At 41.3% G+C, this 26,169-nt stretch overlaps 1 protein-coding gene across 5 annotated transcripts in view; it reads left to right on the forward strand.

Annotated features, from left to right (window-relative positions):
* The window catches only part of fam49bb (family with sequence similarity 49 member Bb), a 32,280-nt gene extending 13,885 nt beyond the window's left edge, over positions 1 to 18,395 (forward strand). For 4 of the 5 annotated variants that reach the window (XM_017406374.3, XM_017406377.3, XM_017406375.3 and 1 more), the window contains 10 exons: positions 3,369 to 3,451; positions 4,344 to 4,465; positions 5,838 to 5,943; positions 10,075 to 10,214; positions 11,837 to 11,914; positions 14,387 to 14,503; positions 15,911 to 15,990; positions 16,065 to 16,191; positions 16,259 to 16,329; positions 17,663 to 18,395. In XM_017406374.3, coding sequence (XP_017261863.1) covers positions 3,379 to 3,451; positions 4,344 to 4,465; positions 5,838 to 5,943; positions 10,075 to 10,214; positions 11,837 to 11,914; positions 14,387 to 14,503; positions 15,911 to 15,990; positions 16,065 to 16,191; positions 16,259 to 16,329; positions 17,663 to 17,732 — 984 coding nt within the window. In that variant the 5' untranslated portion in view covers positions 3,369 to 3,378 and the 3' untranslated portion in view covers positions 17,733 to 18,395. Of the gene's footprint in view, positions 1 to 1,548; positions 1,650 to 3,368; positions 3,452 to 4,343; positions 4,466 to 5,837; positions 5,944 to 10,074; positions 10,215 to 11,836; positions 11,915 to 14,386; positions 14,504 to 15,910; positions 15,991 to 16,064; positions 16,192 to 16,258; positions 16,330 to 17,662 lie in introns of all 5 variants that reach the window. The other variant, XM_037973270.1, reaches the window with a different exon arrangement.
* Positions 18,396 to 26,169: the final 7,774 nt, after the last annotated feature.

Here is a 26,169-nt window from a genome sequence, read left to right on the forward strand (position 1 = left end):
TTCCCTTCTCCTGCTCACTGCGAACACGCGATGGCACAGTGGGGGGGTTCAAAACAACAACAAGGCTGTCGTTGGACTCTCTGTGGTGCCCGGGACATGCCAGCACTGCTGGGATGGGGGGGGGGTAACTTCTGTTCTGCCATCTCTCTCTGATACATCTCCAGCCTCTTCTGCTCTTCCCTCACTTAAGCTTAAAGTTGGCTTCTCATAAACAGCTTAGCTGTCTTCAGAACAAGTTTGCTTACACTGCAAAGTCGGTGTTTTAAAGTAATTCTCATGATGAATTTTAAGTTGAGCGCTAGACTTTTTAAAAGCTGAAATAAAAAACAAACAAACTGTTTTAATCCTTTTATTCTGCAAAGATTCTCAGTTAGACTTTGAAAACGCAGCCACACAAATCCCCGTCCTTAAAATGACCCAATTTTAAACGGTGCAAAGGAGTGGTGCTGGTCCCTCTGCAGTCAGCCGGTCGGCGGCTGAGAGGTGGCAGCAGAGGACCAGAGGAAGTCTGGTGATGACGGGCTGCATCACCTGGCGGGGCGACGGTCAGTGACAGCTCTCGTCCCTTCTGAGGCCGCATCAGGTGCCGCTTCCTGACAGCCAGTGAGGTGCCAGCGTTGGCGCAGTCAGACATTCAGGTCACATTAGTGAACGGTAACAGGACGGGGCCGGACAAGGCAGGTGGGGTTTTGCAGGTGGTTTCCGAGTTGGACTGGAGACAAAATTTGAAGGAGGATGAAATGACATGCACACTTAAAGCAGTCCTGCTCACATATTGATGTAGAATACATTAAATAAATGGCACTAAAGAAAAACAGGATTTTAACTAGAGGTTATTCAGTTAATTACCCAGATTATGGTCGTTTTTTAATCAGCCACGCCTGAGCATACTAACCTAACCAAGAAGCAGGCACATCTGTGGGCAGTGTTGTTCCTTCGATTAATCAAACATTTCTTTCATGGCAGGGGTGCATTTTTTGGCAGAACACAAGAACGATGATGGGAATATTATGAAGACTTTTAAAAGAACTTCACGGAAAACTCTTAGCTTTTTTTTTTTTTTAATCTGTGAGGCTTTAAGAGCTTTTACTTTTGCCTCACTGTAAGCCTTTGTCCACATTTCTTCAATGATTGTTTTTGTACATTTTAATGTGTATAAAAGAGTAAATTGTTATTGGCTATCAACTGTTCTGATTTCTAAAAAACCCTAATTGGTTAACCTCTAAGTGTCTTCAAGAAAAACAAAAATGGCACCTTCTGCATGTATGATGTCAACAGATTAAATCCCATACATTAAATTTATCAACATGATTATCTGAACTTTTTTTCTTGCCTTATGTAGTTCTTTCAGTCTATAAGTTGTTCCAACCTTACACTCAACCATCGCCACTAAAGTGGTCTCTTCATCATAAATATTTTTTGTTTTTTTTTTATAAAAAAGGATCTTTGATCCTTACAGCCTCTCCCTGCCGCCGTGCTCGAAGCATCTCATGCATTTTAAAACCCTCCTGCTGCTGAGTGCTGAGTGTGTGCTTTGCTCTGTCGCAGCACCTCCCCGTCCTCCTGCATCACCTGCGTCGGCTTGATTCACCATGTCACCACCGGCCCTCACTCAGTCACTTTAGCTCTTTACCCGTCACTCATCTCAGGTGAGCGTTGCGTCGACGCGCCCCACCCTCCTGTCTCCGAGCGCATTCGTTCCCCATCTCCCCTCTCTGTCAGCGGGGGTTAAATCTGTCCGCCACCTCCACCTTTTGAGTAAACTGCTTCAGACTTGTGACTCGTCATACGTCTGGTGACCTTTGCGTCTGACAAACATCAGTTCGGTTCTTTCAAGGAGTCGCCGTATCGACGGAGCAGAGAGCAGCGCGAGGCTGTCTCTTTTTATTTCACAGCTCGAGCTGAGATATACATCAGGGTTACGTAAACAGTTTACGGTATATGTGGGGTATGAAGGGGAAACTTTTACAGTCGAGTCTTCCTGTAAAGATCATTTCTGACCACAACGTGGGAAAGTTGTTAAAGCACACATACTGAGCTATTCTGACTGGTTTTCTGACCCCGTATTACAGTAAAAGTAACCTGCACATTTTTAGAGTGGCCTTTTCTTGTGGCCAGCCTAAGGCACAACTTTGTTTCACTGCAACGAAGATGTGGTAAATATTGCTGCCAACACGGCATTAGTGAGTTAAGGTTTTTTTGTATAAAACTTTTTTATTTCTTCTTGATATCACAATAAAACAAGGGAAAATACATTAAAATAATAACACAGTAGTTTAAAAAAGACCTTGTTTGTGTTAAAATAAGTTTATTCCACTATTAATAGTCTCTCGTTTGAAAACCTGAAGGCCCTAGTTAAAGTAGAAGGCCTTAAAACCTAATATTAACATCTTAAAATAAATCCTAAAAGTAACAAATAACCATTAAAGCTAGAATCATGTATCCTTCTGTTTGATCCAGTTAAAAAAGAGCATGACTATTATCTAAACAAGAGGAAAATCATCTTTATGTCATGTTGTGAAACCAGCCTTCTTGATTTAGAAATATTTTACCTGGAAGTCGGAGGGAAATAAATTCAAACCAGCTGTTTCTCGTGACTTCGGGAGACATTGACTGATCAAACACACAACACGAGTTCCTCAAACTTGACTTAACATCTACGTCTAAAGGGACAATCTGTTGTCGGATTTGTGGAACCATGCTGCAAGGAGCAACGATCAGACTTTGTCTTTTCTAAGTTTAATTGAAGCTGGTTATCCTTGAACCATTTCTTAATGTCCGACAAGCAGTCGAGTTAATTTGTGTAACTTAAAATCCTGAAAGGAACATAACTAATGAAATAAATATGTTAATAAATGTTGCTGACTTTACAGATCCCTGAAGGAGTTCACATGACAGCTTTGTAGTATCCGACATAATCAGGTTTACAGACAACTATCTTTACAAACAGAATGCACATTTATTGGACAACTCTCTTTCTAAATGTTCAATTATATGTATTATTGTGTAACAAATGGCTGACTAGTTCACGTGTGAACAGATCAGAGCAGAGATCCCTGTGGACGGTGACTTTGCATTTGGCTGCCCGTAAACGCCTTTCAAATGCTGGGAAGAAGCGTAGCAAAGCAGAAAAAAAAACTAAGGTTGTATTTTATTTTTGGGACTTTTTGGTTTGACATCTGGTTGGTGAGAGGCTGAGGGCAGGAAACACACAGCCAGGGGGTCCGAGGGGAGCGGCGGGCACATCTGGGGAGCGGTGAAGCAGAGCCTGCGTGATGTGCCAAGGATGCAGCAGAGTATCGACACCTGCTCCGTTCGCCGCCAAACTCTTCTGCTTTTATTGATTTCGCTCTCTTTTCCCTCAACAGGTATCATAACATGGGGAACCTTCTGAAAGTTCTGACGTGCACAGATCTGGAACAGGAGCCCAATTTTTTCCTCGATTTCGAAAGTGAGTTTCTCTGCAAGTAATTGCTCCCACTCGCGATATTGATCACATGAATATCTTTCCATAACATTATCGGTTCCAAACTCTTGTCTTTTTCACTCTAATTTATCTTTTACATGACTTTCTCCCGGCGGCAAGAGAATCAAATATAACGCTGGAGCTTCTGCACTTTTCCATCAACCTGCCTTTTCCACAGCAGCGTGTGTGCAGAATATCAATCAGAGCAGAGCTGCAACAGAGACGCCACCCACCCCCTCCAATCCCCAAATATAAAGCGCCGAGGTTTCAGCTGCTGCGTAGCCTAAGGCCCCTCAGCACGGCTTGAACCTGCGCTGCACCGTTCTCACACTTGGCAAACCGAGAAACTCGGTGATACCTTGAGAGAAAAAACCTTTTCTCGTAGGGCTCAGACGTTTTTTTATTTTTAAAGAACATCACTTTTTTTTTTTTCCCATCCCAGGCAAGAGTTTGTGCTTTCAGGATGCGGTTGGGCTTTAAATGTGCTCACTCACAATAATCAGGATTTGAATGTTGATTTAAAAACAACGCAGGGAAGCTCATTGAACGTGCTGATATTGTTGCCTAAAAAAAACAACTCTCCTCTGTAGTCGGAGCCACAGGGTCTACATAAACTTTCATTTGTCTTGTCTTATCTTTCTCCTTTTCCTCCCTATCAGCCAGGAAAGTGGGTGGTGTCAGAACCTAATGGGAAACAGTGGGGAGATGAGATTACTTCCACAACCATTCATTTACATAATTGGAAGTTGTTTATTAAACTTACCACGATCTTGGAGGATTGGATGAGTTTCTCCGAGCCGTGTTTCACTTTAGGTTGGGTCAGTGTGAATATGGATTAGATGCCAGGCTGACCTTTCCCACTGTTGTGCACTCACAGACGCGCAGCCCACAGAAGCAGAGCGAGAGGTGTGGGAGCAGGTGGATGTGGTGCTGAAGGACGCCAAGGGGATCCTGGACGAGCTGCAGGCCTACAAAGGGGCGGGGCAGGAGATCAGAGAGGTACAGCTGAAACAATAATCCATAAGACAGAGTCTGGGCTTCACTTTTTAGGTGTAAAATATAAACTCCACAAAGGCTGGATGCAGTAGTTTTTAAATAATTTCTCATCTGGTGCATCAAGAAATGTTGTTCTTCTGTTGGGGTTTTCAAAGTTTGTGAATTTAAACTAAAATTAACTGATTTACAACCATAGGATTGGGTTTTAGTTCTTAATTAGCCTAAAAAATGTATATTTATTACCTTCTATGGTGGTTCAGGAGCTGAAATCCTCATCCTAAATATTTGAACTTCCTTTCTTTGTTCTTGAAGAGATTTCGTCTCTCATATAAAAGGTTTTCTTCTTAAAAAGACTGAAGAAAAAACGTCTTAAAGAACCAAATCGGGACATCCAGCCGACCTCTGCTTCAGCACCTGGAGCTACCATCACCTGGATGACTGAGAATCTACAAACACCAATTTAATTTGAGTTACTGAACATTGAAAAGAAACCTCCCTTGTTCAAAATTAGCGCTAGCATTACCCACAAAGCAACACGGCCTCCAACAGTTTGAGCAATCATCTTCTGTTTAAACTCTAATTACTCTATTTAAATCAATTTCTGTTGGGGAAAATGAGCCGAAACGCCTCAAAATCCAATATGGCTGCCTCTCACGCATAAACAGAAGTGATGGCTGCAGGAATAAACGGTTTAGTTGCTCTTTTGTGAGTTTGTATCTGATTAAATCAGCTGCACGCATACTTTTTAACAGCCTCCGATAGAGAACGTGTTACTGCAATGTTTAAATGTATAAATTATTAGCTAATAGCACTTAGCTCGCTCCCTGACTACAACAGTTAGCTACTCCTACATGGTGAAGTTGAGTGAGACGTCATTCCAGGACTTCTGAGGCAAAACCAAACCGAGCAGGATGATCGAAGGGTGTTTAATAGTTTCGTGATGATGCTGCCTTCACCTTGTATCCAAGCATAGCCTTGTCTGTTGTAGCTGTGAAAAATATGTAAACTTTTGTCTATGTTGTATATGTTTGCTCTTAATATCTGAATATTTTCCCCCCACTACGTGGCTGATCTGACAAAACTAAAAAAAAAACCGAACAACAGCAAAAACGTGTGCAGGCATAAAACAGTCATTTGCATGTCCTTCGACACCATTGTTTCCCCTCAGTGGGTCACGTACTCACAGATAAAGTAAAATTAGCTTTTAAAAGCTTTTTGCCTTGAAAGATTTGTTTTTAGCTTTGCTTTTCTCACCAGAAAACACTGTTTGCATTGGGATGGTGGGTGCAAACGCAGCAGAAAATGTTACTTTTGCTTGATATTAATGTTAGCATGCATTACTGATGATTGTTTTTGTTGTTGTTGTTTTCCTTAGGCGATCCAGAATCCAAACAATGAGGCCTTACAGGAGCAGGCGTGGGCTGCCGTGGTTCCTTTAGTAGGGAGACTGAAGAAGTTCTACGAGTTCTCTCAGAGATTAGGTACGTAAAATTACTCCACCGGCCGCTGAATTGAAGCTCACACACTTTAGACAGATTTAACTTTTCTTTGGGGGCGAAAATTTCCGTCACACTCCGAGTGATGTTATGGGTGAGGCAGATGCTTTGAAGCACATTTGTTGAAGCTCTGAATTCAACACCTTTTTTATAGTGGTTTTGCACAGAGGCTGCATGTTCTGAAGTGTATTTGCATTCTTGAGCAGGATATGTCAACACATATGCCGAGCATTCATCTAACATGCACCCTAGCCTCTTGTAAACACCCCACCGCCGCTCCCCCACACAGTGCTATGCTATTTATCAGCATGCTGTTTGAGTAGCACTGACCCCAGCGGGTGAGGGGGTTGTAGCTTGTTTAATTAGCACTAAGACAATGGGGGTGGGGGGGAATGTAGGCTTACTGCTCCCTGGTCTTCTTATCACCCTGGCTCTGAGGAGGGGGGTGGAGTCTGTCATGTCTGAGGTGCCCTCAAACCCTTGATCTCAGTGACGGAGGAGGGAGGTAGTCATCGGGGCAGTGGGCGGCGGTGGCGCGACCGACGATGGCTGTTATGTAACAAAGTAGGTCACCTCGCAGCTTCGTCTGCTGCTCTAATTCACCGCCTTGACTTTTGGCTCCAGGGCCCGGGTCGGTCCGCCCGTCCTCACTGATGCACTCGAAGCTGAACGTCTTCTGCAGGCTGAATAAAGGGATATGGAGAGCGGGACTACTGAGAAGAGGAGCTTATGTAATTACAAGCTCAAAAAAAAACCCCAAAATATTTAGAGCTGTAATAATCTGCAGCAGAAATCTTTTAATTTGAAGTCTAAAACAAATGACTGCTTGAAAGTTTCTGTTTTTCATTAGTTATGTGTGACCTATAGGAAATCAGAAGCTTCCACCTTGATCCAAGGCGAGATCAGTCACTAACAGTCAGAATAGATTTATTTACATCGATTTTAAACAATAAATATCTCCCTTTCACATTTGGCAGAACTAAACCTTTATTTTCACCTGTTCTCTCTTTTCTGTTGTAATTTCTAGACGTTCTTCATCGTATTGATCCAAATAGTAGAACATTAAAAAAAAGAGCTTCTGTCAAAATAATAAAACTTACAAATATTCTAGCTTCTAGTGGCTAACCAGTGCCTTTCTAAAAATTCCCTTTATTTCCTTTGTTGATATTAGACACACTTCTTACATTATCTCACCGTTATTACTGAATCAGCTGATTGGCGTTATGGAATAAAAAGCTGTGTTTATGGTTTTTCTAGAATACTTTCTGTTTGGTATTTAGTTTTTCAATGTTTATTTTAGGTTATTCTGTTTTACATGATCTGATTTTACTTCTGTAACGTCACCCCAACAATTAGAGCGATTGTAGGTAAAGTTTGTAATTGTGTTTTGATATAATGAAATAATCATGCCGTTCTTTGCAGAATCTTTAAATTTTCTTAAACGGTTGTTTTTGTTTTCACCCTCCTGAAGCCATCGTAGCTGCAGAGGAAGAGAAGCCCTTCTAACCTCAGGTCCATTTGACCCGTTAAGGCCACAGGAGGGTTAACTCAGCTGCACTAGATGGAAGTGCAAAGGAAATGTTTTTTTTAAAGCCATGTTTTTAATTGAAAAACAAACTCCGGTCATGAGATTGTAGCACCTAAACTGTTCGGAAGTCCTGCCTTCCTCTAGCATGCCCTTCTCTGTAAGTGAATATCCTTTATGCCCAAATTCTGCCCGCCTTCTTCTCTGTGACTTGATGAGATCCGACATCCCCTCCGCACCCCGCCCCTCCCCAACTCGCCAACATGGCAGAGCGCTGCCTTTCTGACGGCCTAAACGCAGCTCCGTACTAATTTCTGTTTTGACTGGGATGTGGACGGGAGCAGAGAGGAAAAAAAAAAAAGAAAACTGCACCACCAAGGCCATTTTTAATCAGCCGCTCCGCTGCAAATGCTGGCCCAAGCAGATGGGAGTCATTACCGAAAGGCAGACGTGCTCAATTTACCGCTCTGCACCGCCAGATCTCCGTCCGTCTCCTAAAAGTCCTCCTACAATTCAACTTAAGTAGACCCCTGTCTGAATCTGGGTCATGTTGACATTTGTGTAGTCATTCGTAATCACCAACAACTGTAAAATACGCTCAGAATAAATCTGTTTAAGTGTAATTTGCGGCCATGAAGCTCATTGCATCAGATGCTCGGCTCGTCTGGGTTATATCATCGTTGAAGCGCCTCTCCTCCTGCGTCGAGACTGAGCTCAAAGCTCTGTCTGCGTCTATAAATAAAGCTCCCTCTGGAGTTTAAAGGTTCTCTAGTTCCTTTTTTTTAAAGAGAGGGAAAAAATAAGCGTCCAAAGAAGAAGTTTAATACAATCATTTCTCTGGAAGTTCTTGACTACAGTTCACTTCACGTGTTCCTTATTTCCCTGCTGGTCCTCCTTCATTATCCGTCCATGGGTATGTGATGTCAAGGCACGGCACAGGCTTTGTATTTAGTGACTGTCAAAACAATGAATGTAATCCTGCATGAATGAAATCGTGCCGCCCCGCCTCCCTTTACATTTCCATGCCAATCAGATAATTAGTCCCATGTCTCATCTGCATCTCAACAGGAGAGCCTCTCAGCCCCTCTACCGCCTCAAATACTCACCCCTCGTGAAACTGGCACTGGCCCCTGGGCGGTTTGAGCACCACCGCTGCCCCATTATCTGTCTCCGTCCTAATCAGGATGCTTCAGCTGGCTGACACGCTGCACCGTTCTCACATCTAGCCGTGGCTCTGATCCGCTCTGACACTTGTTCCTTGACCTCAAATGGGAAGAAATCGGCATCGTATTCAAGCTTTTTTTCCTTTTGAACGCCTAGTTTTGAAAAATTATTGCTGGGTTTATTTAAGCTTATTTTGGTTACATTTTGTTGCGCTGAAACATTTTTGAGATTGCAGATACTTTTAAATGCTGTTTACATATAGTGCCTTTTTTTCCATTTGACTGCAACTAATTACTATTTTTCATCATTTGAACTTCATTTTTTTAGGTTAAATTAACTAGTTATTACCAGTTTATAAAGCTTACTTTTAAATAAACAAAGCCTGATCCCATGAGTCCTTTTGGTAGCTCTGTTCGTGTAGGAGGACATTTTTTAGGCATAGTTTTTATTTTCGCTCGTCTTTTTTAAAAGGAAGAGCCACTGCAGGTTAATACCAAGTGAATCTGAGTGATCTCCTTCCTTCTGTGTGGAAACCTTTTCTGTTAGACCATCTATCGAAATGTTATCAATATCAATCCGCCCAATTATGTTTTTGCAAATGATTGCAATATATTACAGGCTATAGTATTCTAGGTGCTGTTTTTTTCATGTTCTGCAAATCATTAATATATTTGTCCAATCAGATGGGCCCTCACTGCCTGTAATGACCACACCTGGCTTAAACTATAGGGGCCACGCTGCTGAAGCACATAGTGTGTTGTGACCATTGTGATTAGAATTTGGTGATTGCAATATTCAAGGAGCATTAAAGCGACATAAAGGAAACCCACAGAGGCCTCATTTTGTGATGCATCCATACGTCGGAATAAAACCTTCGTGTTTCTGGTCTTTGCAGCTCTAAGTGTTTAAGTCGAAGGCAAACGGACTATTCCTTTGTTCTCCAGGCTGCTTTTGTGTTTAGCTGCGAAGCCTCCACTTGTTAATGACTCTAATCTCACATGAATCAGTGCTTGAAAGGGGCTGAAACTGTCTATAAGCTCGTATCAGAGCTGATGATAAGAAAATCCAGTAGTCCTCTAGTTAAATGTTCGGGTTCATTTTTTTTTGACTACGTAAATAAAGAAGTTTTAGGATTTTGTAGTTTGCGGGCTTCATAGTTCTTGTACACTCTGTCATTTTGTTCTTGAACCTCTCTGCCTTTCCATAAACTGTAGGTTCTTTCCTGACCTTTTACATTTTTAACACATACTAAACCGTGTGCTTTAAAGACAAAAAATCTGAACGCTCAGCAGATGACTTCACAATCAGCTGAACTGTCTCTGTTCAAGACCTCTCCGTGGTCTTTTTTTTATTAATACTATAAGCCTAATAGACACATATTCTGACAGAGCTGCAGCTTCATGTTTAAACCCATCTCTGTCTTGCAGAAGCGGCGTTGCACAGCCTCCTGGGAGCTCTGACCAATGAGGCTTACAGCGACCCGACTCAACACCTGGAGCGGGAGCAGGCGCTGGCCAAGCAGTTTGCAGAGATCCTGCACTTCACGCTGCGCTTCGACGAGCTTAAAGTACGTCTCGCTCATGCGCCGACCTCACCTTTTTAATCTTCACTGTAAACGCTGCTCTGCTTCACTGGAATACAAACTGGAACTGTTATCTCCTGATGCCCTTATATTGATTTTTACTCTGCGCTGCTTCATACTGCCATCAGTGAGCGTGGGATAAGTGTGTAATTATAAAATTGTTTCTGCTCTGCTATTTATAATACACTGGATGTCACTGGAATGACTAATGATGTTGATATTAATGAATATGGGCTGCAAATTGTTTTAATCCTGAGTCCTTGAACGTGGCAATTTACGTGAATTAAAGGGCTAACATTTCAGGAACTGCATAAAACTTGAGCTCAATATCTACTAATTTGACTAGAATATAGCTATTTATGTGTTTGTTAATGTTGGTTACCTGTGGTGGACATCTTGAATTGGGTTACCTTCTAAAGTTAATCAGTTGCAGATGTACACTTTGTGAGATTTTTGTCAAAATCCGTTCAGTGGTTCATGAGGTTTTTTTGCTCTTGCGACAAACAAAACAAAACCACAGACAGACACGGGGTTGGTGGCGGGCAATAATAAATCGGGGAGAAGACTATAAGAACTCTGATCTGGCTCGAAATCAAGTCACACAGTTAAGTTCGTGTGTCACTCAAGTGGTCATTGTTTAAAAGAATAAATAAATCCTGTGAGCACTCAGACGGTGGCTGAACTCGTTCTGTCTTCGCTCTGAGACACAAACATTAAAAGAAGAAAAAAAAACCCCACTCCTCGATTCCCTGAGGCCATTTGCTGCGACACTCCAATTAGTACCCACTACCCATCCTGGCAAGATAAAACATGAAGGTAGGGGGTGTGAGGTGGCATGCCAAGCCTATTCATCAATCTTTCACACCCGTGCACGGGCTTCTGACCTAGTTAGTGTCTGTGTGGCGTGCAGCCCCCTCCCCGCTGAAGCAGACCGTCTCTGCTGGTGGACACTGTGGACAAAGACAGATAGCAGTCCATTGTAGCAGGATTAACATGCTGCCAGTGCAGCTTTGACTGTGACAGGCTCATACAGGAATGAGGATAATTAGCCACATAATGAGCTCTCACTGGTGGCTCTGCTTCTTCTTTTTTTTTTTTTATTTAAAGAAGCGCTCTTATTGACCAGTTTCTTTTGCACAAGGTCAGAATCAGATTGTCCATATATCCACGGACGTTGGTATCAATAACATGCAACGACTCTTATGTTTTTATTTAAAGCTTTTACTGTAAATAATGTCAGAGTAAAGCTACATTTGACCTGGGTTAAAGTGTTTTGTGTGTTGGCCCTCCTGTCAGAATAAATGCCGTTGATCAGCTCAGAATGGAGGAAAAAAAAAAAGACAAATATTTTCTGACAGGAGGGGAGAGGATGTGGATGCAAGAGCCCGAATCAATGTCAGAGGATTTAAACTCAGTTCAGCAAATAAAACTATAATTGTCTCACTGTTCTTTTCATGTCATTCCTCCCCAAAGCTACATTTCTGCTTAGCTGGCTGAATCGTTCTGTCATGACAGCGGAGTGCGTGATCCTCTCTGTCCTACTGCAGGGTGTGCCACCTACAGACAACTGTTTCCCTCATTTATTTATCTCCTTTTCCCTTTTGCAGATGACAAATCCAGCCATTCAGAACGACTTCAGCTACTACAGGAGAACGTTGAGTCGAATGCGGCTCAACAATGTACCGGTGAGAACATTCGTCTCCTGCATTTTTAATTTTGCAGTCAACAAGGGGGATCTATTTTTTTTATTTTTATTTTTTTATCTTTCGGCTCTGTGGTGTGCCGTAGCGTCTTTGAGATAAGAGTTTTGGTTTTACAGTTTGTGCTCTACATGTTTTTGTCACTAAATGGCACATAAACACAGTTAGATGCAGGTTAGAGCACACAGTGAAACATTTAGCTGCTTAAAAATGTAAATATGACCTTTAAAAACTGACCTTAACTGTGTGTGTTTAGCTTTGGTTCTTCCAGATAAGTGAATTATCTCTAAGGGAACAACAGTTATTGATTTGTGTATCTAAATTAGTAACCATTATATCAACATAACCTGTTCAGACATAAAGATATTGTTTAAAGAAGTGTCTCAGAGGCTTGTTCTCATTACTGTCTTCAAAAATCTTTTATTTCTTGGCTTCTGAAGAAATATGAAGATGGAAAAACATAATAATAATGAATGAATTTAACTAGCATTATTTAAGCCTTCATATTTTAATGAAACTGCTGAGTTTCTCTAAATTTATCAGCATTTAAATATATAATGTGTGTTTTTAAAATGATAACAAGCATCATTGTGAGGGGAGATGAGGAAATTAGTTGTCCAGTTTTAATTTGGTTAAAATGTAATTCTGCTGCTTGTTTTCAATTGTTTCTGAGTACATTAACATTTTCATTATACATTAAATAGCCTAAAGAATGTGGGTCTGAACAATAAATTTATGTAAAATGAAAGTAACATCAGAACATCCAGATGATCCCGGTTGTTCATCCTTTTTACCACTGCACACGTTTAGCCAAAGCAGCAGAAACTTGTGTGTAATTCACAAAATAAGGTGGAGTTTTGAGATTTCGCTGTTCTACGAGAGCCGACTTCCTGTCACCTCTTACAGAGACTTTATGTGGGCTAAGCTGCTATTAATGGACTTTTCTTGCGCAGACAGTGAAAACATCTGCTTTAGAAACGTCTGTGTCCCATTTCTGTCCGTTCATCTCCAAAGAAGGCGTTACGCCCAGGTGCACCTTCAGTCTATTTATGGGCGACGGCGGAGGAGATAATGATTTTCTGATTTTCCCCGCTCGTGGATCCACGTGTCGGATTATTTATAAAGTATATTTAAGACTACCATAATTGGACCAAGAGTTCAAATTGACTGTGTGATCTTATGGCTTCGATTTATATTAAATTAGGCATAAAAGAGCGAAGAGAAAATGTCCTGCGAGTGCAGGTGGTGTATTTTATAATGAACTAAAAGGCTGTTAAGAAGATAGCAGCTCACTAAAAGGGTGTTCCTTGTATTTAGTATAAATGATAGCTCTTTAAATATAAATTTTAAAAAGCTATTCAGCTTCCTGTATCATTCATGCTGCACATTAGATGATCTTTGCTCAGCAGATTTAAGCTACTTAATGCAGGAAATGGTCAAATGTAATGAATGGAGACCGGTCTCCGTGGTGACCTGTTTGACAGGAGTCTCATGTATTCATTTATTTATTTATTTATTTATTTATTATTATTTCAATCCAGAATGTGCCATCAGGAACACGGGCCCAGACATGTTACCGTGAGGACTCAGACACGCTCCTCTCGGCTCTCAGTTTAGTCAGCGCTCGGGAGAACTGAATCATCCAGACATCCGAGATGAAACGCATCTGTCCCGCTCAGACAGTCTTTGAGCTCGTCTGTCAGCGCTCGTTAATACTCGAATGGGTCTGAAAGTTTGCGTCGATTTATCTGGATCTCGCCGCGTCTCTCTTGACGGCAGGAAATGCTCTTGTTGTTTTAAATACGCGACCAAATTTAGAACAGGCTGTTCGAGAGACGCCTCGATTCCCTGTTATCTGCCAGGTGTGTTTTTTATTTTTATTTTTATGATCTGTGTGTGTCTGAAAGTGGAAAGCAGCAGAAAGACGCGTTAGTCAGCTGAGAATCGGGGGAACAGGACGGCTCGGTCAAACAGTTCATATCAGTGTTTTCCTGTCATCTTCCTTTTTGATGAAACAACTATTTATATACACAAACACCAAAGCTGCTTGAATAAATCCAGTTAATATTTTGGTTTTTCTGCCTCATTTAAGTTCAGATATATTAAATACAATTTACCCATATGTTCACGGCATACTGCAGAGTGAGAAAAGGAACAAAGACTTTTATATTTCATATCAGTCGGTCTACACGTTTTGATTCAGTGGCACCTTTTTGTTTTATTAGTTTGACATTTTTCATTCAAATTTCCCCTGATAGTGTCGTTTCTCCTGGTGAGCCGTTCTGATAGCAGCATCAGCTAAAGGTCTTCATATGAATTTTCTATTAAGGTCAGACGTCTGGGACAATTATTAAAAGGCTGCAGGTTAAACTGTTAAATGTGCCCGACTGACTTCAGCAGGAAAAACACATAAACACCTTTTATTTTATTTAGTTTTTATTTTTTTCTGATTTCCAGGCGGAGGGTGAGAACGAAGTCAACAACGAGCTGGCCAATCGGATATCTCTGTTCTACGCTGACGCCACGCCCATGCTGAAGACGCTAAGTGACGGCACAACAAAGTTTGTGTCAGAGGTGAGACTGAAGCAGAAGTAAGAAAATAGGATTTTTACCTCCACCACAGTGGTTGTAGTTGTTTTGTTTGTTTGGTCGTCTGTTAGCAAGAGTACTTTAAAAAATAATGAATATATTTGAATGAAACGTGCAAGAAGGTGATTAAATTTTGGTGGTGATCCGATCACAGGTGACTCTTCAACTATGTAACGTAAGAAAGTCAAACTGCACAGCTGGAAACCTCATGGATCAAGGATGATCCCAGTTTATCAACCCTGAAGCTGCATTAAGTCCATCCGTTTCAGAAACAAGATTATTTGATTATTTTTACCTCTGCTGTGGAGGTTGGGTTTTTGGTAGCATTGGTTTGTTTTTCCGTCCTTCTGCCTGTTAGCAGGATTACTAATAAACTGGTAATGAACAGATTTTGATGAAAGTTTCAGGAAATGTTGGTTGTCACAAGAAACGAGTGATTAAATTTTGGAGTTCGGTGGAGTCAGCCTTGGCGGAGGTTTCAGCTCACAGAGTTCTTCGAGTTTTAAAGCAAAATGAAAGCATTATTTCTGTTTTGGTCAGTCGATGATCAAAGCTTTCAGTCTTTTTAAAAACTCCTTTTCCCTCAAAGTTTTCCCCAACAATCAGCTCTAAAACACTGAAAGTTGAAATATCCAAGGTCATCGAAGCAAAGACAGAAAGAGGACTGAGGAGTACTTTTCTAGTTTCCAAGAAAAGTCAAACAAAAGCTGGCTTTTTAAAGAAATAGACACTTGTGAAGATTTGAAAGAAGTGGTGCACTGTTCTGTTGCACAAATAAAAAATGTAATAGCTTATAAGATGAAAGCCAATCATTAGTCTTCACAAAGTTAATTGTTATAAGGCTGTAAATAAACATCCGAACAAACCTTGTGTATTTTTAGAAACATGTAGTGTGGACAGGTGGTTTTATTATTACCTTTAAGTCATAAAAAGCAATAATTTGTTTGAAGACAAAAGGCTGAGGCATGTCTTAAATGGAAAAAGTACTGTTGGATTGAGTTATAGTCAAGAAAAACCTAGAGGCAACCAATAAATCTCTAAAAACAAACAAACATAATTAAAGGAAAGCTTCAGCAACAGAAAAATCCCGACACCTAAACTTTTATGATGAACTGAAGGGTCTGTTCTGACTTTATACAGACATCTAAAGGATGGCCCATGAATCTTACTGCACTGAAATCCTTCTGCAGAATAAATTCAAGTTTCCTAAACATATCTGAAAAACATTAGCTGGTTACAAAGTGTTCATAAGCTGTGGTTATTAAGTCCTGATACACAGGGGCCCAAAGTTTTGCTTCAGGCCCAGCAAAACAAACATGTAATCGAAGGTTTGATTGTCCTTTCATGCCCCAGTTTGTGATAATCCTCAGCACGTTTCGTTTCTCCTCACAGAACAAGAACCTTCCCATCGAGAACACGACAGATTGCTTAAGCACAATGGCGAGCGTGTGTAAAGTCATGTTGGAGACAGAGTGAGTGACTTCTATTTTTCCATCTCGTTCTGGACTTTTTGTCTGTCTAAATTCCTCCTCTTCGTTCCCATCAGGGATTATCGCAGGCGGTTCACCAGCGAGGAGACGGTGCCTTTCTGCCTCAGGGTGATGGTCGGAGTCATCATCCTGTACGACCACGTCCATCCCGTTGGGGCGTTCGCCAAGTCGTCAAAAATCGACGTGAGTAAACCCACGCCGCGATCCCGCTCACAGGAAGTTCTCCAGCTAATCTGGTTCTGATCCGCAGATGAAAGGCTGCATCAAAGTTCTCAAAGATGAGCCACAAAACAACGTTGAAGGCCTTCTCAACGCTCTCAGGTGAGTAAAATGGGTCAGGATCTTCTGTGAATACAGCTGCCAGCGAACGCCTTGTTAACGTGAAGTGGGTCCCTGCTCGTGTTGATCTTTGTGCTCGTTCACCAGCAGCTGACAAACACTTTTTGTTTGTTTCCTCCCCTTCAGCACACTGACTCACTGGAAGCTTTATTTTAGCTGCGTGTCAAAGACTTTACAGAAAAGGGCCGATTACATCTGACATTCTGTCCCTCACAGTCTGAATGAGATCGCCCACGCCCGTCTTCTCTCGGGAGGGTGGGGGGGTCATTTTCTGAGCCATATCATCTCTGAAATCAGCTAACGGGACTTCCTGTCCGCAAACCATTCTCGTACGAAAGCTGGCAGACTTTACGTCGGTGGTCACAGCTCTGATCAGACAGGCAGGGACAAAACAACCACACTGTGGTGGAAAATAATGCAATATTTAGGCTGGAAAATGCGTTTGAGGCTGTTTATTATTGTTCACATGCAGCTCACGGGTTCATCAAGACCGGACGTGTATTTTAAATGGATAATAACAAATAAAGAAAATGATTTAGTTTGGTAAATATCAGCCCCGATGAAAATATTTAGTGCATAAACACATCTGCTCATGCAGCGGTGTTGCTTTATTTAAAAATTGTAAATCAAATGGTTCAGCGCTTTAAAGCTCTTACCCTCAATATTTAAATTTGTATGCAAAACACTAAATCATCTTTCTAACTAATAGTCATTTTTTGGTAAAACTTACTGAGGTAACATATTTAATAAATCATAAAACGCTGAGTTTTCTGGCTGCTTTGTTAGACTTGAGAATAGATCATTGTACTCGATCGTATATGTGTCAAACTCTGCTCCTCGGAGGTCGCTCTCCTGCTTGTTTTAGACGTGTTCTTGCTTTAAAACACCTGGTTTAAATGGACGACTCGCGGACGTGCTTCTGGAGAACGTGCTGATTTGTTGAGGAGGTGATTAAACCGTTTGAATCAGGTGTTGGAGCAGAAAAACCTAAAACGCTCCAGGACAGCGGAGCCTCGAGGCCTGGGGTTGGACACTCCTGTACGAGATGCATTTAAAGAATATCTGTGCCCACCCTAAAAGGAAAGCCCTGGATTGGTGTGTTGAATTGTGTGGCGTTCAAGTACCTCCCCTTGGGCCAGCTTATTGAAAACACACACACGTATCAGGCGTGTGTAACTAGACTTCCAGTGTGAAAATCACTGCCCATCCCTCATATATAGACACATACGACATGTCAGGAAACTCGTATCTTGATATCTTGTTTTACCAGTAGTACTGAAACACAAACCAGTTTTTGTTTTCCTCTGGACCGCAGGTACACCACAAAGCATCTGAACGACGAATCAACCAACAAGACCATCAAGAGCATGCTGCAGAAGGACTAGGCTGCCACCGCTGCTGGGTGGAGGGGACACGACTAGAATGTTTTTGTTTGTTTTGTTTTGCCGCTGTTTTTTTTTATTTTTTTATCCAAAAAGAGCTCAACTCCGCCCACTTTTCTAATGCAAAATGCTACTGCCACTATGGCGTCTTCTGTGCCAAACAGACGGCGTCGAGTTACGACGTTTTCTATTAAAGGCCGTGCGAAGATGGCAGCCGGTGAAAGCGTTGTTTGTTTTTAGATATTTTGTTTTTTCCCTGTTTAAGGGATGGGGAGTGCTTTGACTTGAAATTTCAGAGAGAGTTATATAGAGAAGTATATATTATTTTTGTTTGATTGGTTATTTAATTACATCCTCTGCATGATGAAAATGTATTTTCCTTCTATTTAAAAAGAAAAACTTAGTTTAATTTGTTTGCTCTGCTGTGTATTATCAGATGTGTTATTGAAATGGTACTTGTCCACATGAGATTTAAGAGTACTGTTTTTATATTTTTTATAAGTTTTAATTTGTGCATTCGTTTCAATGTTGTGTTGTGTTTTTCAGTTGCAAACTTTAAACTGTGATGTTAGAATCAAGGTAAAATCTGGAATCTGTACTGTAAATGTACAATATACTGTGGCTGGAGACATTAAAAGGAGAACTTTTGTTTTCTATAAAAACCTGTTTTTTTTTTATTATTATGACTGTTTCTCACGTTGTATCAGTGTTGCTGGATGGTCGAGGAACTGTTTTCTTTCTGAAATATTGTGTGAAAGGTGTCAGGAGTCTCACATTCGACCACAAAACCTTCAGTGAGAACATTTCAGATCTGTTCCCTTGATAAAATGAACACAAGTCGTTGCGTTTCTTAGAATTGAGACCAGCTCTCACTCGGAGAGGGTGTGTGTGTGTTGGGGGGGTGGTTTGTTTTATAAATCAAGAGACGTTAGCTTAGTATAAAGAATGTAAACATGGGGTGTCTTCTGGTGTAATTAAACCAGCTTGTTTTTCATTCATTCATTTCTTTTTTTTTTTTTTCCCTTAAGTGACGTGTTGAGTAGTCAGGATCTGACCTGTGTTACATAGTGGTCAGAGTGATCTCAGTTTGGAGAAGTTTTTATGGGGGTAAGTTGGGCTAGGGGCCATTTAAGAGCAACTTTCCAACAAAATAAACAGGACCAAACTCCTCCCAGCAGCTTGAGCCAAAGCGTTGTTTATATTTAACAGAAAAACTGTTTGACTCCTGGCGGATCCAGTCCATCAGTCGGGAGGCACCCAGTTTGCGTAGCAACACGAATGAAGTTTGGTTACAAGAAAAAACAGAGCAACATGAATAACTGCCTCATTATGGGGTGTAGAAATACCAAATTTAGTCCAGACTTAAACTCCTAACAGAGATCTGAGTTTAAGCTGTTTTAAATGGTGTAAACTTGCATCGATTTGTGCCTAATTTGAGAATTTCTCCACAGTTCTTTAAGCTGAGATCACCCAGAGTGCTGTCTGCTGCAGGTAAGATACTTACTACAGACAACTGTTCCACAGAAACCCACCTAGAAAGATGTATCCCTGTAGGTTCACTAACAGTACTACAACACATCTGAAAGGACACTTTTAGGAATTGTCTACAACTTTAAGGCACTTATAAAGTAAACTAGTGCTGCTTTATTTTATATTATTATAGAGTTTAAAGTGTTCAAACAAAATTTTTGATATTTCAGATTAAAAAACATTGAAGTTGCAGCTAATGTGATAAAAATGGTTCTATAGCTACAGCCTGTTAACCTTGATTTGAGCTTATTTACAAACATATAGAACAAAAAAATATTTAAGAATTACAGCTGTTGAACTCAGGAGACCCAAAACTTTGATTAAAAACCACAAACAAATGCAACGTAAATACAGCTGCAGTTAAAGTGAACTCGTGTTCTGTCGGTTCTCTTGGCCAATGATTCCCAAAATTGGGGTCCGGACCCCGATGTGGGTCACTCAACACCAAATAGGGGTCCTTAAATAAACTCCAGATATCAACTTACAATTAAAAACCTAGTTTTTATGATATATTTGCACCATAATTGTTACAGAGAATTGAAATACAAGACCTAAACTCATAAAATAAATAGCATAATTGATGTTAAGACTATTTGTGTTGTCATTATACCCTTTTTTAATACGGTCATTAGTATTTTGAGGTATTTAAACAGCCAACAGATGCAGCTACACAACTTTGTCACTATTATTTTATGGGTTGTAAGCTGAAAAGTTTGGGAACCACAGCTCTAGGCTATCACTGATTATGATTTACATACAATACAGGCAGAAAAGACTAAACTAAACCAAGTATTAGAAATCAAGGTTGTATGTGTCATTATACTCTCTGTTTCAGCTTAAATTCAGTCCCAGTGTTGGGCATTAAAACAAATTTGCTTCCTAAAGCTTTTGAAAAGCTAAAGATTTTGGCACATATGAACCAACCCATCGATAAGAAAACTCAGCATCTCAACATTTGCATTAACACACTGGAACGTAAGAGGCTAAAGCAAAATTGAAAGTAAAAATACAAGTAATGTTTTGTCTGTTTCGTTTTGTATCACTTTATGTAAAGCACTCCCTTTTGTGCCACCCTCTTGTTGCTTTTTTACCCCCTCTTTGAATCTAATGTGCTTAATGGCTCATTATGAAATGTAATTGCACGTTGTCGGTGACAAGCGCTCATTTCTCTTTTCATTTCTACGGCCCGTCTTCCCTTCCTCCCACGTAAAAAGTTTCCTCCTGTTTATCAGAAGGAGAAATGTCCTTGTGTCATTGTGAGTTTTGGAGATAAAAAATAAAGAGGCCATTCTGTGGTCACTGCAGCAGCGTTAGTCGGGGTCAGAGAGACAGCAGAGCGTGGCTGGGTGTGTCCTCTGCAGCATCTCTGCACTAACAGACATGGGAGAGCTTGGAGGCAAGAGGAGGAGGCAGAGGGAGGGATGTGGATTCATCTTGGGTGGGGTTTTAGGTTGCTCTAAAAGAAAAAAAAGGCATGCATCTTTTATATGGATGAGTGCAGCTTGGATGTAATTGTTTGGCATGCAGCACTCACAGAAGCGCAAGCCTGTCCCTCGCTGGGACTTAACTGGCATGGGTGACCTTGTTCTGCACCGGCGGATGTCCCAGTATGACCCTCGCCGCAGAAGCTCTCAGCTGCAGCATCGGCGGCTGCAGGCGGAGACGGCCGCTCTGCTTTTCAGATGAATGAACCTTCTCAGACGGAGGAGGAGGAGGAGGAGAGCTCCTGCAGCTGATCTAACTTCAACCTTTCCTTTAAGAGTCGCCAAACCAGAAAATGATCTGAGCAGAACGCAGAGGTGACTGCAACCGAAGAACAAAGAGTACATCTTTTGAGAAATATACTCATTCTGGGTTGATGTCTTGTGGATTTTACAGAAAAGCTTTTGCCTCTTTGACTTAATTATTAGACCGGACTGGTTGTTTTTGGAGGAACAAAAAGAGCAATAAAATAATCTCTTTTTTTCCCCACAGAAAATGTAACAATTCAGGAATTGTCTGCCCCACTAATATTTCCACTCAGGAGCTGCTGCTGGTTCTAACACACAGTCTGTGTAAAACTTTAAGACATGTTTGTGTGAATCACTATGAAATTTGTTGGTTCAGATTGGTGAAATCTGCTCTGGAATATGGCCCCCGTCTGACTAATTGCTCATAAAAATCTTGCCTGATTCTTCAAACTAAGACACTGTAGTTCAGGGGTATCCAACCCTGCTCCTAGAGGGCCACCATCCTGCATGTTTTACTTGTTTCTCTGCTCCAAGACCTGATTCAGTGGTAAAATGACCTCTTCATGTTCTGCTAATCACCCGTTGATTCAAATCTGGTGTGCAGGATCAGGGAAACAAGTAAAACATGGAGGATGGTGGCCCTCCAGGACCAAGGCTGGACACCCCAGCTGTAGGTCTTATTGCTGTCGGCTGCATGTAAGATACCGACTACTGACTACACACGTAAACTCTGTTTTCCTTGCCTTTCACAGCGTGTTACTTTTAGACGATTTTGTAGATTCAGCTAAAGAAATGGGGACAAATGGCATTCTTGCAACAAGCTCTTAGTGCTAAAGTGCTTAAAAGTAAAATTTAGGACTGCTTCTCGTTGAAATGTGTACAAATCAACACAACACTGATTCATCCCATGAGTTTAAGGTGGGTTTTTTATGCCTGAAGTTGGCTTTGTAAACAAACAAACAAAAGAATCTATTCCTCTGAAAAAGGTCAGGCGCAAGGACTGCGCTAAGAATGAGTAAAAATGCAGAAAAGGCCAGAGTAAAAACTCAGAAAGACTCAGAGAAACCACAGAGGACTAATACCTAAGAGCAGTTTAAAAGATTGCAAGTCAAACTACAGATAAATTGGTGTCTCAAGATGTTTACACTTGGCCCTATCACAGGAACAACTAGTACCGAGGCGTCCAGAGGAAGTGAATTATGCTGTGGGTCACACCTCACAGAAAAAAATGTTCTGCTTGACCCGATCACTCAGATAGTTTCAGGACAGTTTAATAAATTTGCATCTTATTGCGTCAAAGCTTATAGCTGCTGTGAACTATGGTTTACAATAACCCCAGAAGCCAACGTTATGTTATTGCAGAACATGAAACCTTTAGCATATTCGGGCCTTATGTTGTTCTACTCGGGCCTCTAAAAGCACATTCAGTTATTCTTCATATTTAGACTGATGTGTGCCACAGTGAACCGGCACAACTGTCAGTTATTTCCAAGTAAAGACTTTCTTCTTTTATTCCAGTGAAACCCCCCCTCCTCCGGCAGCCTGAGAACTGTCCATAAACCACAAGACCCCGAACACATTGCTCATCTGTCTCTTGGGTGAGACAAGTTCACTTTTCTGAGAAAGACAACGGCTATCCACTGAGACCACTCCGCCAACCAGCCCCCCCCTCTCCTCCTCCACACAAACACGCTACCACAGATGCAGAGATCCCACTTCCTCCTGCACGTTGCTTTAATCGGGGAGGTGGGGAGGGGGGAGTCTTAGTTAATCAGTCGTGTCAAAACATCAACGGTTCGTTGAGGATCGTGTTTCATGCCAGAGAAACTGAACCCAGGGTGCTGTAATCTCGGTCCGTTGAGCAGAGAGGGATATTTGCTTGGGCAAAGCTTCAGCTCGTTGCTAGGAACTAAGAGTCAGTGAAAGTATTGCCACACTTTCAGTGAGCGGGCACGGGTCAAGTTCCTCTAACTCCCTCTCAGAGGACAAGTGAACGTTTTACACCAAGAAGCTTTATGTCACACAGTGAACCGACTCTGTCACAGTTAAACTTTAATGACCTCCTGTCGTGAACTGGAACTCCCACTTTACAAACTTCACCGGTTTTGAATAATAAAATAAAACAAAACAACAATTTTTCTACACTTTACACTGCCATACATCTCACATGCACAAGAATTTGGGCAGAGACATAATATTCTTGCTGGGACACGAGTGCTACAGCTAGTTGCTGCTGCTATTTGCGCTTGCAGATGACCACAAAGTTCTTTAGAACCGCACATTTATTTGTGGTGTAATACTGACAGCTGTTACATCAGTCTGGTCATAAATAATCAGTTTTTTTTTCTCCAAACTGAGGTCAGTCAAAGAGCTATCTGCAACAGGTAAGATATTAATTGTTCATAACCGTTACACTGAACCTCATTTTAAAACTTTCCCTTTAAATTAATTAAATTAAAGTAGTTAAATAAGTTGTGACAAGATACACTTTGTGTTTGTTTGGCATCCCTCCTGCCCTTTAAATAACCTCGATCATTATAAGTTGAATAACTTTCTGAGAATTTACAAAGGACAGCAATTAAAAAAAAAAAGAAAGAAACAATTCACATTTTTAAATCAGTGCTTTGATTAGAAATGTTCACATTTGCTTCTTTCTCCTCGTATATAAAAGAAATCCACTTGGTTTAATTAAATTTACTGCTGTTAATTATTAATATTATTTTTCTCCTTATAATTGCATTATTAAAGTCCTTTTATTAGTTTTATAAATAATTTTTCTAAATATTGTATGATTCAAAACAAAACACATTCTCAACATTTGAATATTAATGCCAGGATGTACGCCGCCTTCTTTTTTTTTTTAATATATACACACGCTGTCATGCCCACCTTTCCTTCCAGTTGCAGTTTTTCAAACACCCGGCCTCCTGCTAGTTCCTCAGACGGACGTCCTGCAGAGAGCCGACCGTTTTCTGTCTCTGTCAGGCCCATAAATCATGGCTCGTGAATCACATGAGTCCTGATGACGGTGCAGCTGTGGTCGCCATTTCCACCGCCGAGGTTCTTCCCAGCCATCCTGTCACTGAGTAACATCTGACAGGTCCGAGAGGCCTCGCCGCGCCTCACACTGTTGCGTTCAAAGCTCGAGGAAGAGGAGGTTATCGAGAATTATCAGTGAAACTCTGAAAAGACAGAACACTTTTGGTATAGCTTAGCTTGAAGACTGAGGAAAACCGTCAAAAAAGTCAAATCTTAACCTCTAATGTACTGCTAATGTGTCTAATGGACACAAATAATTCAAGGGAGTTGTGTGAACGATTATAGGCAAACATTTTGTTTCTTGTGCGATTACAAGAAGAAACCCAACCAGCGTGCTAACAAAACAAGACATCTGAGCAATAACACGTAATGTGATGATGTCTGCAGATCAAACTACAAGTCAGCTACATTCTGAGCGTGGCTAAAGGTTTGTTCAGTCATTTAAAATAATGATTCTTTTTAGGATACGATCAAACTTTAATGGGGGCATTGTTGCTGTCATTTATAGCGCATGATTTATACCAAAACCGATAATCGACAGCCACAAAGGAGGTTGCGACCTCATCGTTTCCCCCAAATCTATGTCACCTGCACGTGTTAACCAAAAAAACACGACTTTTACCTATCATCAGTTTAGCAAGTGTTATTAAAGTCGCAGTTTTCCTCATTGAATACACTGTTTTTCTATAAATGACAGTACCAAACATGGCAGGAAAAGGTTGGAAACCTCACTCCACGCTTTAATATCACCTAAAATGAGATGCATTGTAATGTATCTCTGTGCTGTTTTGCAGATAGTTTGTAAAGGCAATGGTATTAACTTAAAAAAAAGAGCATAAATGCACAACTTAACCTTTAGCTATGTTTCTGGAAAGCTTCGACAACAACAGCATCCAATGTGAGACGCAAATAAAAGTGCTAAAAATATTAGATTTCACCTAATATTGTTTCCCAACTAACGTTTGCCCACAGGTTAGCATCTCTACCCGCCTGATTGTAGAGAACAACCACGTATGTTTTCTCAACGTAAAGAAAGATTTTTGAATTCAGAGTATTACTGGTAATCCCTTTAACCTGAGCTGGTTTCATGCTTTGCAGAGACGGAGGGGTGTGTCTGCCGGTGCAGTGTGCTGCTGACTTCAACTCCAGAAGCTCCAGCTGCTCCTGAGCGTTCACATTACTGTAATCAAGCCTTTCTGGCACCGGTTACAACTGCTCCCTTCCACCGCCGTTCAGCGGGGTAAGCTTACACTACTAGAAAGGGAGCAACAAAACATAGTCCAGCTTTAAAAATAAGACTCCAGGCTGAGCAAATGTTGTGGCTTTGAGAGCTGCACTCGTTCCCAGTGATGTTTCAGCTTTATTTGTCAGAAGAAACTGCACGCCACCTCGCAGACGTCAGAAGAAGTTTGGCACTTTCAATAAATGAAGACGACCCCGGACAAAGGCCACTTTTACACACAGAATCAGGCTCGCTGATGCATATTTGTTGCACTGCAGAGCCTTCAGCAGAGCCGCTTTCATCACTGACCTCCTATACTCTGCAGGGTGTGTCACTTCGGAAATCAATGGACACAAGCAACTGCATCTGCTGTCCCCCTCCGCAAAACCTGTCTGAGATACGCAGTCCACACCCAGGGTTGACACGGAATAAAAGGAATAATTCATCGATCATGTCTTTTTTTTCCTCTCTCTGCTGTAATGAATATCAAAGTGTAGTTGAAACTTTCCAATATCAAGAGCCGGCTTTTCCTCACACCCACTGCGTAACATGCGTTTCACTGGATATGGCTGCGAGCCTGCAGGTGGTGCAGTAGCATCAGCTTTGGCTCTCCAGCTCTGTCTGTCAGCCTCTCTGTGACAGAGAGAGAGGAGCTGCTGACTGGAACATATTCCCTCTGCGCTGCTCTGCGCTGCAGAAGGGAAAGCACTGATTCAGCTCTTATGGGAGAGCTCGTCTCTGGGGTTAGTGAGGTTGGGATAACACCGCCGCTGCTAAAGACTCCCATCCATCCGCTCCGCATCCATCAACAGAGCACATGTGTGGATTCTTAATGGGTATTGATTTGCTGGTAAATGTGGCTGAACGTAATCACAGTTGCCTTCTGGTTCAGGTCTCTGTTTAACTTCTGTTAGAGAAG

Source organism: Kryptolebias marmoratus, linkage group LG21 (genome assembly GCF_001649575.2).
Source record: "Kryptolebias marmoratus isolate JLee-2015 linkage group LG21, ASM164957v2, whole genome shotgun sequence".
Lineage (NCBI taxonomy): Eukaryota > Metazoa > Chordata > Actinopteri > Cyprinodontiformes > Rivulidae > Kryptolebias > Kryptolebias marmoratus.